We start from the raw sequence: 13,523 nt of genomic DNA, 5'->3' as shown, positions 1-13,523 counted from the left end.
CTCTGAAAAGCAATGGGAAAAATAACTTCCGGTGAGGATTAGAGGGGGGAAAAAAAGACACACACACGTACGTACGTACGTGTGTGTGTGTGTGTGTGTGTGTGTTAGGCGTGGGGGGGGGGGCAATCAAGCACTGCATTAAGCCCACACACCCCAGAGGAGTGCTCAGGAATGCCAATGGATTCAGATGGCTGCAGTTCCAGGCTAAGCCAGGTGGCAGGGGTCCAATGGGCACATGGGGAAGCAAAGCCAGGCCCCTCGTTCTGGCCTAGCAGCCACAATAGTTTAAAAGGAAAATGCTGAGCCCATTTGGCTGAAGCAAACATCCGGGCACCACAAAGTTTGACTGTCACTCTCCCATCTGGTACCTGTCTGGCTTTGTCCAAGTAGTTGTGGTAAGAGATCAATGCTGTCAGCACGGGAACCACGGCCAGATGTAGGTCAGTTCTGGAGAACCCTTCTGGGGTGCCTCGAAGCCGCTCAAGGGTCTTGGGACCTGAAAGCTAACAACCAAGAGCCACACATGTGAAACCGCCTGGTGGCTAGGTCAACTGTTGGGTGGCCACAGGGGGGGCAAGAAGGTCCCTGTGAACATAGGTCCGGCAGGAGGAGGGGTCAAAAGCCCAGGGGCCTTCCTACTTCCTTTTCTGGCCACAGGTTTGCATTTCCAAAGTAGAAGAGCACCCATCCTGATGCTAGGGAGAGACAGGAAATGTGACTGATGTGCCTGTCACATGAGTACCAGTGAAGAAGAGACATCATACTCAGTATCTTGAGTTCTAGCTCTACACTGGGGACTCTGATTTTCTGCTCTGTAAGCTGGGAAAGCAAGGATAGGTCCTGGAGGCATGATCTGCACTCTAGACAGAGATCACATCTCGGAAGGAAATGCTGTCTATGTTTCACCACGCTTCCCAGGACCCTGAAGCCTGGAGAGGGAGGAACTATGCTGCAGCATGGCCACCAGTGAATGACACTGGAAGCAGCACGTTACCATGGAGCACAGAGCAGAAGATAGCTGGTCAACGCTGCATGGAGAGGTGAAAATGAGGACCTTGTAACGCAGCGACTCAGGCAGCTTGCTGAGCACAAGCTTCAGCACCTTCCAGTCGGTCTCCTGAAAGAAGAGGGGCCAGTCAGAGGGAGCTCTGCAGCCTGGAGAAGGGAGATGTAGTTTCCAAGTTTGAAGCTCTGCTTCGACCAGAACAGCTGGTGGCGGGGAGGGGCTGTGGAACCCTCCTCTTCTGTTTTCCATACTCCTGGGCTAGGTAGAGCTGGGCAGGGTGAAAGCTGCCCTTCTCTTTGCTGGGCTAAGTGGAAGGCCCAGCGCAGAGCCAATACTACCTCTCTCTTTTCAGCTGGATCTGGAACTTCCATACATCTGGCTCCATCGCCCCCATTCATCCAATGGGGATCCCGGGACTGCCGGCCTACTGCACTGAACCTAAGGCACCCTCACTGATGACCACTCAGAGCACGATGAGGTGCAGCAGGAAAAAGCCATTATACCAGCTCAAAGGGAGCAGCAGTAAGCATCCCTCTACAACCCATGAGCCCAAGTAACTTGTGCAGGACCAAAGTCAACCCAGGGCCACAACAATGGGAGGACACATTTGTGGCACCACCAGACCAAGTTGGTGTCCCCCCCCCCCACCTCCATTAGCAGTGACCGCTGCCCATGAGCTACACCAACAGCCACAAGTCCTGAAAGCTTTTCTCAGACTTCATGTGATATGGAGGCCTTAAGACTCAGGAAATCTCTGATGGTCCCCTTTAGTGCCAATGTCAGGTGCCCCAGGCAACGTAGCCCTGCCCTCTGCTGTGGCCCTCTGGAGCTCCCCTAGCCACAGGCTGTCCCGTCCCACCCAGCCACGGCTCACTGCTGACTGCTTCTCCTTTCTTGCTGGCCAATCAGGAAACAGGCCTAAGCTCTTCTGCCTCCCCAGCTCCACCCAGCTACATCTCCACTAACAAAACTGCACCTACCCTACTTCCAAGCTTTGCTTACTCCTGCCACTGGAACCTTCCCCGCCTTTCAAGACTGACCTTACTTGTCCCTCCAGGTGCCCCAACCAGATGTGACTGCACCCCCTTGCAGTCCCACAGGGCCCATCTGTGCTTCCTTCTGAGGCCAGCTCTGCTCCATGATTCTAGTTATCTGTCTATACACCTTAGTCTTGCACCAAAACCATCTCCTGGAGCAGAAATGTCTCCTTAGCTCCACATCCAACTCCATGTGATGCTCTACACACAGCAGATGCTCAATACAAAGTTATAGAACTGCTGATGAACCTTAGGGTAGACACCTGAAAACTAGCAACTAACTTCCCAAGGTCACTAATACAGGGAAAGGAACTGTATGTACCCTCTGGGCAGCACCAGTCATTGCTCAGTCTGCCATTAGGGAGCTCAAGGGACCAGCCATCTCACCTGCTTTAAACACTGCAGGAGGACACGGAAGACCAGGGAGTAGGGCAGAGAGCCAAGCCGTACAGTGGGGCCTGCAGATGCTGGGCCAGACAGCCCAGTGGGAGGTGATAGGGGGCCACTGGCCTTCTTCTCAGAACCTCTCTCTGTCTCCCTGTAGAAGCAAATGGGAAAAGCACTGAGGCTGAAGTCCTCAATCCATAGGGTAAGAAGACCCACTGTGTCCCTCAGACACACAACAATCCTTGGGGTGAAGAGCAGCTAGCTCCACCCACCTGCCCCATAGCCCTAATGCCATGAAACTGGGGGAAATAGGGCTGACAGTGGTAGTAGGGAAAGATGTCAGCCCACACATACATGTAGTCACAGAGGCAGTAGGGGCTAAACCGCACAACACCATCCTTGCTGGGCAGGCCAAGGCGATGCAGTGAGTCGGCCCGCAGCAGCAGCAGGAAGTCGAAGGCCTGCAGGGAACAGAAAGCACCATACACAGAGCAGGACCAAAACAGACCCACACCCCCAGACACACAGTCCTCTCAGGAAAGGTGTGTTCCACTAACAGCAAACACACCCCAACTTCTCCATGCAGAGTGCGCCAGGTGGTGAGGTGCAGCACTCATGGCCTTCTCCCTCAGAGCCCAAAGGCTCTGTGAGAGTCCCAAAGCAGCTGGCAATGCTGTGGCATCTCACATCATGGGTAGCTGGTCCCACCCCCAAGACGAAGAAAATGGATGCCTTGTATGCTGGCTAGGGAGCACTGCATAGCCAGGCCCCAAGTGCTGGAGAGCAGACATCCACTCAGGACAATGTCACTTCCTCCAATGAATGGTCACTTAACTGGGCTCCCTAAATGGGCTCCCATTGGGGAGATGCTCTGGGAAGGGCCAGGGCTTGTCCCAGTGACCTCGGCTCAGCCTGGTGCAGCACCCACAGTGGAAGTTCAAGGCAGTTAGTCCTGCCCAGCCCCGCCCTACCCCACACAGCCCACACCCTTTGCTGTAGGTTGCTGACAGGCACTGAAACACCAGGAGTGGAACACATGCTACCCTGTAAATTGGTGTGACACCCTTTCTCTGCCCCCATCCTAGGCCATGATGTGATTCAGAGACTGACATGCCACAGAGGCTCTCGAGCTGCAGGCAAAGAGAAGGGCAGCAGGTGCCACAGCTGATACTAACGTAGGGAACAATCTGTTAGAGACCCTACCCCAGGGACATTTGCCACCAAGTCTCCTGTTGAGGTCATTGTACCACCAAGACTGAGGCAGCTGCTGGGCCCCCTGAGGGAATCTACCTCAGGCCAGCCCTGAGGTGTGGCTGGGCTCCACCATAGCCAATGACCACCCAGCAGACCCATCATACCTGCAACCGGATGCTGCTGGCGATGGGCAGGGTATAGCTGTGCTTGTAGTGAAGCTGGATGTGGCTGACAAGCATCTCATATACTCGCGTAGCGTGGCTGGCAGGCAAGGTATATAGCTTGGTCTGCAGAGAAAGTACGCTGGTCACCAGGAGGGCAGGAGGTCACAATGTAGCCAGGGAGCTGACACCCTGGTACCCAGGAGGAGAGGAACCAGGACAAGCTTTAGAGGTAACTGGGTACCATCTACCAACACTTAGAAAGCACAAACCCTTCAAGCCACCAGTTCCTCTCCAGGCCTTTGCCCCATGGATACCCCCACACGCAGGCACTCAGCAATAGCAAAAAATCAGAGACAGCCTTGTGTCCTTATCATCCACAGGGTCAGTTACTAAATCAGGAAAGCCCATCCAGCAGAGCACCATGCAGCCATGTGTGAGACGAGACCCTGTGGGCTGAATGAGCACATTCTCACCACCACATGGCAGAGGATAAGCCAGGATGGACAAGCATGCAGTGTGCTCCACGACAGGTATAGGGTGTCTTTTGATATGATAAAGATTTTCTATAATTGTCTGTAGTGATGGCTGCACAACTCTGAATACACTGAAAACCACTGAGTCGTACGCTTTAAACAGATGAACTATATGGTATGGAATTACATCTCAATAAAGCTGTTAATAAAGTCACACAAACTTGGGGCCAAATGGATGGCAGCCCTTCCCTCAGGTGCTGGGAGAGCTGAGGGGATGACCTGGGCAATGACTCAGGAGTGGCTCTGCACAGTATGGCTCTGACCAGGCTGAGTCCACCCCCTGCCATGCTCTGAGTCAGGATCACACCCAGGGTGCCTTCTTTGACCCCCATGAAGTACCCAGTTCTCCCAGGAGATGTGTCCCTAAAGATAAGCACTCTAACAGACATAGCTGGTCATCACACCCCCTGTAGAGTAAAGGCCCACCTGAAGGATGACCAGGAGCCCCAGGACAGCAGTCTTTACATCCTCCAAGGAGGCAGAGTATGCCGCCATGTCCCTTTCCTCCAGCTCTGGGGGTGGAGAGAGGGAGCGGGCGATCACCTTTGGAGAGAAGATCTGTATTTAAATGCCAGTTCCAGGCTCCCAGAGTCAGCATCCATTCAGTACTTCCACCAGTAAATGCTTTCTCCTTTATTTCTCAAAAGGAGAGGTGCCCTTTACGCACCCAAGGGACCATTTAGCCACTGTGGTGTGTTTCAGAATTAAAAAAGGGTGCTGGCTGTGTGGGAAGGCAAGGGGCCAAGCCCCGCCCCAGCCTGACTTGGACCTCCGCCTAACATTTCCCAGGCCCAGCCAGGTCTTCAGACACTGCCCATCACTGCCAAGAGGGAAGCCTTGCCCCTGAAAGACCCAGCCAGTCATTCTACAGAGAACGAGGAGGGAGTCCAGGGGATGCTGCTGCGCGCAGGGCTTGCCCCAGAGCAGGGGTCCTTCTGGCAGCCCAGGGAACCTGAGCCCCAACAGCTCTCACTTTCTCAATGATGTCCAGCAGGCTGTTGAAGTGGTGGGTGTGGCAGCCTTCGGCTAAGTCCACCAGCAACTGGGTGGCCAACTTCCGGACCTGGTGATCTCTGTCCTCAGGGATGTGGGAGAGCTGTGAGATGACCACCGTGTTGATCAGCTCCTCCTGCAGCAAGCACAGTGTAGTGAGGGGAGTTGTCTGAGACAGAGGCTGGAAAGCAGCTAAGGCACCACTCAAAATGGGAAACACATGGTAGGGATGTGTCAACATCTGAGGGGCCAGGGCCCTTCCAGGGTGCCCTGCCTGGCCCCAGGAGAATGACAATGGCTACATGCTGGTCCAGCCTAGGCACAGGCCCACAGGCTCAGACATGATGCAAGTGAACATCCTCACTTGCTCCTTGTCACTGAACGGTACAATTAAGAATGATCTTACATGGAAGGCCCTGTGTGTGTGTGCGCGCACAAGCGCGTGCCTGCTTGAGGGTAGGAAAACCTTGTGCCTAATGTAACAGGGTCCACTTCAATGGGACAGCATGACAAGAGCTTTTGCAGAGGCGGGCCAAGACTGACCCTGATGTGAGGGGCCCGAGAACCCAGAGTGGCTTCCTAGAAGAGGCAGCACTAAGCAGGATTCTGAAGGAGAGTAGAATGCCAAGACAGAGACTCAGGGAAAGGGAAGGCTGAGAGGGAAGGAAGAACGCCGGGAATGCCAAGAGGTGTGCTGAAAAGCACGGGAAAACACGCAGAGCCTGAGGTGCATCTCCTGGAGGAAAGAGCATGGCAGGAAGGCTCTGGCCACAAACCCAGTGAAAGATGGACTAGAAGGAAGAAACTGGCAGTAGAAAGACAGGCAGAGTGTGGCACCACCCCAGCAGCTAGTGATTGGGCTGGGGTGCAGAGGGTGAGTGGGATTACAAAGACAAAAAGAAAGAAAACATCCCCATGTAAGACTCGGTAGAAAACTCTTCTGTAGCCCTAACTGGTTTGGCTCAGTAGTTAAGAGCATCGGCCCTCGGACTGATGGGTGCTGGGTTCGATTTCGGCCAAGGGCACACACCTTGGTTGCAGGCTCAATTCCCTGGCCCTGGTCAGGGCTCATGTGGGAAGCAACCAATCGATGTGTCTCTCTCACATCGATGTTTCTCTCTCTCTCCCCCCCCTCCACTCTCTCTGAAAAGCAATGGAAAAAATATCCTCGGGTGAGGATTAAAAATAAATAAAACAAAACAAACACCTCCTCTGTATTTTGGATGATAAATAGGCTGAAGCTTCCCGAGGACAGGAACTGTGCCCTGTTGGCTGCTCAGCCACATCTCCGAGCCCAGCACCGACCTGGGAGAGGACACCATGGAATGAACAGATAGATGGATGGATAAACAAACAAGGGAGTAAACAGACAAAACATACTGAGAAAACCTGCCACAGAGGAGTGTATCACACCCCAAGTCCCGGGTAGATCCCCAGAGGCTCTCAGTGCCCAGTGAGGGCCATGCAGGGCCTCTAGGGCAACCCTCGCCCTCACCCGACGCCCTAGGTTACCCCTCCAGTCATTGGACATGTACCTCATAGAACTGCCTGTTGATGAGCAGCACGAAGGACAGGACGTCCAGCACCTTGATACGCACAGCACTGCGAGATTCGCTCCTGGGGGCAGAGGCACACCTGCTGGGCCCTGGTGGGAGCACTGCTGCCAACCTCACCCCCCACACCAGGCCCTGCTAACATTGCATCCCAAGTACCCAGACCCCCGGCCCACCACAGGAAACCGAGCACCCCCTCCCAGCCTGGGTGGCAGGAGAGACTGACTCCAATTCTCCCAACTTGTCAACATCCAGAATAAGAACTGGGGAAAGGAGCACAGAGCTCGGACTTCAGAGACAGAGTCTTTCTATACAACCACCCCACAGGGAGAAGCACAGAGGCCTCAAGAACTCTGCCCTACAGAAAAACCACCTTTTCCTGCTCATCAAGAACCATTACTTTCAAGAATCAGAAAGGAAAGCCCTCACTCTTGGTGTCCCAGACCCCAGCCCAAGGCACAGACACAGGGTCAGGTGCCAGGGCCCAAGAGGCCTCCAGAGCCTCCCTACCTGAAGAATTTCTCCATCAGTAACTGAAGGTTGTGAATCCAGCCAACCTTTGCTGGGTGGATTGACTGAGCCCTGTAGGTTATTAAGTTTAAGAGGGAGGACTCCTGTCAAAAGAAGAAAAACCTGGTGTGAATGAGCCACTTTGCCTTTCCAGAGGTTTTGTTATGAACAGGTCCTGTGCTGAGAACAGTTTGCTCAGTGAGACCAGCCACTTCAAGACCCAGGTGGGGAGCCTACCAAGACAAAGCTTTATTGGCAGAAATGAAAATTCATTTAAAAACCCATGTAAAAGCCTTGGCATCAAGCTGTGCATTTTTGGCACAAGGACTGCCTACCGCCCAAAGAACAGATGTGCCAAGCAACAAGTCTCCACGGCACTGGCCAGCACCTTCCTCCGCACAGGTGGGAGGGAACTGACAATTAGGCTAGCACTGTGCTCTAACAGACCCACACACATTCAGTTTGCTGACACCCTGACAGACTTCCCTGCTGGAGTACAAATCCCAGGAGAGCAGAAGCCTTTATTTCAAACACACAGAAAACTCAGTTTCAGACCTGCACTGCCAGGGTTCCCAGAGCTGAGCAGTCCCATCCCTCCCTAGAAGCCTGACGGAAGCCACCCTCTTGCCTGAGCACCAAAGGCCCCACCAGGTTCGGGGGAGAGATGGTCTTACAGGTCTTTGGTCTGCACATCTCTCAATAAGCTCGAAGTATCTCTCCTGTGAGCCATGGAACTCGTTCTGATCACACAGCTCTTCCACCGTGGTCAGCAGGTCATGGACAATGGCCCTGAGCTCTGGGCTCTCCAGGCTCTACAACACAAAGGTACAATTACACAGGAGTGACTTCTGGCTTCCCTCAAGGACTCAAAACCAGCTGCATTCAGATAACACTTCATACCCTTGCACTGGGCATGGGACACATTCACTACCCCCAGGGAGTACTGGCTATGCCCACATAGCAAGCCTCGAAGGGACCAACTCCCCGTGCTCCATGCCTCCTCCAGGCTCAAGCACCTTCTGGAGGCCCCAGGGTATGGCCTCCCAGTCTGCCACTCTGAGATGAAGCACCACCTGGCCAGCTGGTCAGTGACAATGAGGGATGAGTCTCCTTTCTCCCCCTGGCTTGGCCACCTAAACACTGATCTACTCCAGTCCCCCAGAATATAGCTGGTTTTCTAGATGCTTAGGAAACTGCCTTCAGGGTCCAATTCCAGGCCATAAAGGTGACTCAATCTTGATGAACGCCAGCACTGCCCCCTTGCTCACCTACAACATATTCCTGCCCCAATGATGGAGCGCATTTGGAAAATCCACTTGTCTAGTGGATGGCAAGTTGACACCACTGAGAACCATCAGGGAACACACCCAGCAGGCTCAGAGGGAAGGTCTAATGGGAGCTGTCATCCAGGTGAGATGGGCCAGCCAGCCCACAGGTCCAGGCCCTGGCCCCCAGGGAAGGGCCCTTGGGCCTGCTTGTCCATGGTCTTGGTCCTCCCTGTGCCCACAGTCTTCTCACCTGAAGCTGCTGAAGCAGGCGTTCGATAATGTTCAGCAAAATGTCCCATGTAACGGCCTGGAGCTCCCTCTTGTACTTCTTGATGAGTCTGGTTATAGAGAGGACGATCTCATAGGACACCACCTCGTTTGGACAGGTCATGGCCTGGAACACAAGGCCCAGGGAGCAGGAAATGATCAGCCACCTCTTGCTCACCCATAGGACGTCCCCATCATGTCACCCTTGGAACCCAGCATAAGATGCCTAAGAGGACCACACACCCCACACATGTCTCATAGGCCACCCAAGTATCATAGGAACCCAGAAGTGTTTTCTACACTAGCTCCAAAAGGTCTGATTCAGCTAAATTCCAGGGCCCTGGATTACCAGCCTAGAGGAACCCTGAAAGCTACCCTTATGCAAACTATGCACAAAGACTGTACATTCTACTGCCCGATGAGGTAGGGGCAGGGCAGGAAAAAACAGCCCATCAGGGATTCTTTGTTAACCCTGTACACGGTCCAGCTTGTCTGAATTGCTTTCCTTGTGATAAGATGAGGATGATACAACCGCCCAGCTCACCGGGGTGCTGTGATGACTACATGACAAACATACACAGAAAGAACTCCAAACACCACCCAGGCACCATGGAAACTGAAGCGCTATCACTGGCCTCAATTCTAGAGCAAGAGTGGGATTACCAAATGAAATCTTCACCAGTTAGAGTGCCACCATCCCTGGGGGAATCTTGAGCACTTCTAATGCTACTTTTTAAGATACAAAATTCTTAAGATATACTACTTGCTCTGGTTGCAAAGCAAGTGACTGGAAATATCCCCACAGCTCCTGCAGCAGAACCTGTATCATGGGCCTAACTAAGGGGAGTTCTCTGGCTCTCAACAGCTCCTGCGGTATAAAAAACGAGTTACCTCATAAAATGATGGCAACACAGATGTCGGGGAGTTCTTGAGAGAATAGAGTCGGTGCGCTCCCCAGAGAGCCATGCCAACAAAGAACACGGCTCCTCTCAGCAGCGGGGCATCTTCCATGTAGGCTCTGAAAATGTTCCCCAGAAAGATGGGATGTGAGCGGAGCCCGAGGTCAGCGTCTGCCCACTTAAGGGCCCAAGGGTAGGTCTGTGGTGGGCCCAGGCTCCTCGTGGCCTCCCCAGAGGTCCTTACACTTATGGGGCAGAAGCAAAGCTGGGAGAGGGGCATGGGTCAGGACACAGAGACCAGGGCCAGCAACAACCATTTGATTCCTTCACGTATTGCCTTAATAGTCGTCAATGCTAACCACAGAGCCGTGCTAGATGCCAGGGCAGAGAACTGAAAGAGAGCTTACAGTCCAGGAGACAGACATGAACCAAAAGGACCATGTAAGAAAATGCCAAGTTTCTACTTCAAATCAGCTAAGAAGGAAAACCACAGGATATGAAAGCAAACCTGCTTGGGGTGGTCATAGAATCAACAAGGGCACCTAGATGTCAAGGAGCACTCAGAGAAACTTGACCAAGGCAGAAGGACATTCCAGCAAGAGCAAAGGGCACATGCAGGGGCCCATGGCAAGGTGGAGGGAGTGAGAGGCTATGGCTGGGGCAGGGCTTGACCACGCAGGCCTTGTTGCAGTGAGGAGTTTGGTTTTGATTCTAAGAGCCCTGAGAGCCACTGTAGCTTCAAGCAAAGGGTGACACAGTCAGATCTGTGTTGGAAAAAGAGCATGTGACTGCTAAGTGATGGAATGGACTTCGTGAGGCCAAGAGTGGGTGGAGGAGTTCATTGAGGAGGTAAGAGCTCAGGGGGTGGGGTGGTGGCCCTAGGTCAGGGGTAGGGAATGTCCGGCGTATCATTTGGTCTGGTCCTAACAAGGAAACCGCAGACGGGACTTTAAATTCAATAAATCTAGGAGCTTTTTTTTATAGCTAATTTTTAAGTTGATAACACTGTACGGCCCACAAATGATGTTATAAATGATGTTTCTCCCCTCAGCAGAAAAAAGGTTCCCCACCCCTGCCCTAGGTAGACAGATTTGAGCCACCTCTAAGGGACAGAAGCAACAGGACTTATAATGGTTTGGCTGTGGGAGGTGAGGGCAAGGGCTCAAAACAGGACCAAAGGTGAGGCAGCCTCACCAGACAAGATCCAAATATGGGAGGAGGTTTAGAGTTTAGTTTTAAACGTTCTGATTTTACCAGCAGAAGTTGAAGAACAGATTGGGCGCATTAAGATGTCCTAGTTAAAACTAGAGCAAGCTTCTGGATCAGTCACCCCAAACGAACAGGAAACCTCCCCATTAGCCTATACCAGGCAAGAGCCAACACAGACAACCTCCTCATGAAGACTCTGCAGCAGCTGATCCAGCCACTTGACCCTCACCTTCTACCCAGGCCCTGACCACACTCACCTGTCCTCCATGATGCGGCACATGTTATAGATAGCACTGTGGCCCAGGTGGGTGCCCAGAAGGTTACGCATCAGCTAGGAAACAAAACACACCAGATACGATTGGCAGATATGAGTCCCAGGGCCCCAAACTCCGGCCCCATGTGCCAGCCCTACACAGCCACTGCTCCAACACCCTCCATGTCCAGCCAACTCTCAACTATCTCTTCTCAAACACGGAGGCCACAGAGTTATCAAAATGCCACCAAAACCCTGACCTCAGTTCAACCGCCTGGGAAAATGTCACTGGACTCCCCTCAACAGGCCATTGTGTGGCCACCCCAAGAATCAGATGGCTATTCATTAAAGACAAGATGGCCCTTGTCCTATGTGCCTGGCTTATAACTTCATCCAGGAAAGGACTCTCCAGGACAACAGTTCAGACTCCCACCTTCCAACAAGGCTCACAGAGCTCCTTGACATTGATGGTGCGGCAGAGAGTGACAATAAAGAGGGGGAGGCTCTCGGCAGGTAGGCAGTTGTAGCAGACGACGGCATCCAGCACCTGCAGAGACACCTGGTGGGGTGGCGAGAGGCGTCACACAGGCCCTGCTCCAACTCCTGTCCACAGAGAGGTAACAGCCCCAGCCTCCTTTCCACCCTCCTTTGGTCAGTGACTTCCCCTCCCCACTGCCAAAGCAGCCTTCCTCAGAACCACAAGAGCAAGGGAACCTCTGGGAGGCACTTCTACATCCCAGACATTGTGGTTCATCCCATCCTTAACTATGACCCCACAACAGAGGTCACCTAACCACCCTTACTTACAGGAAAGCGTCCTGAGGCTCAGAGAGGCCGAGCAGCTTGCCTGGGGCCACACAGTCAGTGAGAGGAAGCACAGGCCTTAACCCCAGAGCCCACCCAGCCTGTCCAGAAGGAGGCTGAAAGAAACTGTCTCTGAGAGGGGCAGCTACTGACCTCTATGTCCACGGAGGACACAGTCTGGACACAGAGCAGGCAGATCATACTGTTGGAAGAAGCGTAAAGTCAACTGAAAGGTCATTTCCCAGAGGCTGTGTGACTCCAATTTACTTTCTGATTACTCTACAGAGTCAGTTACATGAGGGGCTCATTCTCCCTAGGGCCCCACTCACCCACAGATAGGCAGGTGCTCAGTGTTGCCCCTGGCCTCATGGATTTCAGAGTGTTTAGAAAAAATGACAACAAAAACAATAAAACACCAGATAATATTACACCCATTAAAAATAAAATACTAGGTCAAGCCTCAAAATATCAAATAAAGTGGAAGGTGCCTATGGCCACTTCTAAGTTCTCCACTTATTTGATGGTTTCAACAGCTTTATTCACCCTACAGAGCTGAATTAAAGACCCAAGAGAATGGGACTAGGATCAGAGTAACGTTACTGGAATTCTTTCCTTACTGGACCATTGATGCAATATATTCATCGAGGTAACAGCTGTTGAATTTGACCAAGTTCACAAGCACCAGAAGGAATTCTGAGGACAGGCCGATATCCATCCACTGCAGGACAAACTCAGCTGCGAAGAAGAGGAGGCGAGCAATGTACTTCCTACCACCTCCCCCAAGGAAAACACATCCCATCCCACTCACAGCTGGAGACCCCATCATCAGTCCCCATGCAATGACGGGCAGGCTACGCATGCAGAGGTTCGAAGGAGGCTCAGTTGGAGTCTGAGCAGGTCAGCATGTCACAGACTCTGGAATTCAAATTCACCAACTCTCAGCATGCACCGAGGGAGATCTGGGCAGTGCTTGTGCATCTGATGCTCAGAGCCCTGACTCCAACGCTAGGGGTGCCCGCATCACCAGGACACATGTTTAGGAGGCAGATTCCTGGCCCCCATCCCCAGAAAGAATCCCTCGAAGGAGACACAAGCAACGTTTGGCTGTTAGCCAAGTAAACTCAGACAGAAAACCTGACCATGACCTCTGTCGGCACCTGCCCTGGAGGCAAACCGACAGCTGAGGCCCATTTCTGGGCAAGAGGATAGCAAGGTATTTAGTCAGATTTACTTCTTCCTCCTCCTTCCCCTTCTCCCGCATCAGTGACACGAAATCTCGAGACTCACAGAAACCTCACACCATCAAAACAACAAGGAGAAAGGCCAGCAAAGAAGAGAGTTGAAGGTCAGGACCAGGGCACAGAGAGAGAGGAGGCAGACCAGTGAGGTGACCGTGGCCCCTCAGAAACCTCGGGGCACTCTGGGTAAGACGTAGCCTGATGCCCG

The 13,523-nt window shown here is 52.9% G+C and overlaps 1 protein-coding gene across 7 annotated transcripts in view; it reads right to left on the bottom strand.

Annotated features, from left to right (window-relative positions):
* TSC2 (TSC complex subunit 2) overlaps window positions 1-13,523 on the bottom strand; it is a 36,360-nt gene that overhangs the window by 16,946 nt on the left and 5,891 nt on the right. For all 7 annotated transcript variants that reach the window (XM_081131562.1, XM_081131557.1, XM_081131559.1 and 4 more), the window contains exons 6-21: window positions 12,695-12,812; window positions 12,231-12,279; window positions 11,707-11,832; window positions 11,278-11,351; window positions 9,804-9,930; window positions 8,896-9,039; window positions 8,052-8,189; window positions 7,378-7,481; window positions 6,850-6,931; window positions 5,295-5,450; window positions 4,748-4,864; window positions 3,789-3,911; window positions 2,785-2,891; window positions 2,431-2,581; window positions 995-1,117; window positions 369-503 (exon numbers count right to left, since the gene is read on the bottom strand). In XM_081131562.1, coding sequence (XP_080987688.1) covers window positions 369-503; window positions 995-1,117; window positions 2,431-2,581; window positions 2,785-2,891; window positions 3,789-3,911; window positions 4,748-4,864; window positions 5,295-5,450; window positions 6,850-6,931; window positions 7,378-7,481; window positions 8,052-8,189; window positions 8,896-9,039; window positions 9,804-9,930; window positions 11,278-11,351; window positions 11,707-11,832; window positions 12,231-12,279; window positions 12,695-12,812 — 1,874 coding nt within the window. The remainder of the gene's footprint in view (window positions 1-368; window positions 504-994; window positions 1,118-2,430; window positions 2,582-2,784; window positions 2,892-3,788; window positions 3,912-4,747; window positions 4,865-5,294; window positions 5,451-6,849; window positions 6,932-7,377; window positions 7,482-8,051; window positions 8,190-8,895; window positions 9,040-9,803; window positions 9,931-11,277; window positions 11,352-11,706; window positions 11,833-12,230; window positions 12,280-12,694; window positions 12,813-13,523) is intronic.

Source organism: Miniopterus schreibersii (genome assembly GCF_964146895.1).
Source record: "Miniopterus schreibersii genome assembly, chromosome: 3".
Classification (NCBI taxonomy): Eukaryota; Metazoa; Chordata; class Mammalia; order Chiroptera; family Miniopteridae; genus Miniopterus; species Miniopterus schreibersii.
Note: the sequence above shows the minus strand (reverse complement) of the source record. Positions and strands in the feature narration are given on the sequence as shown.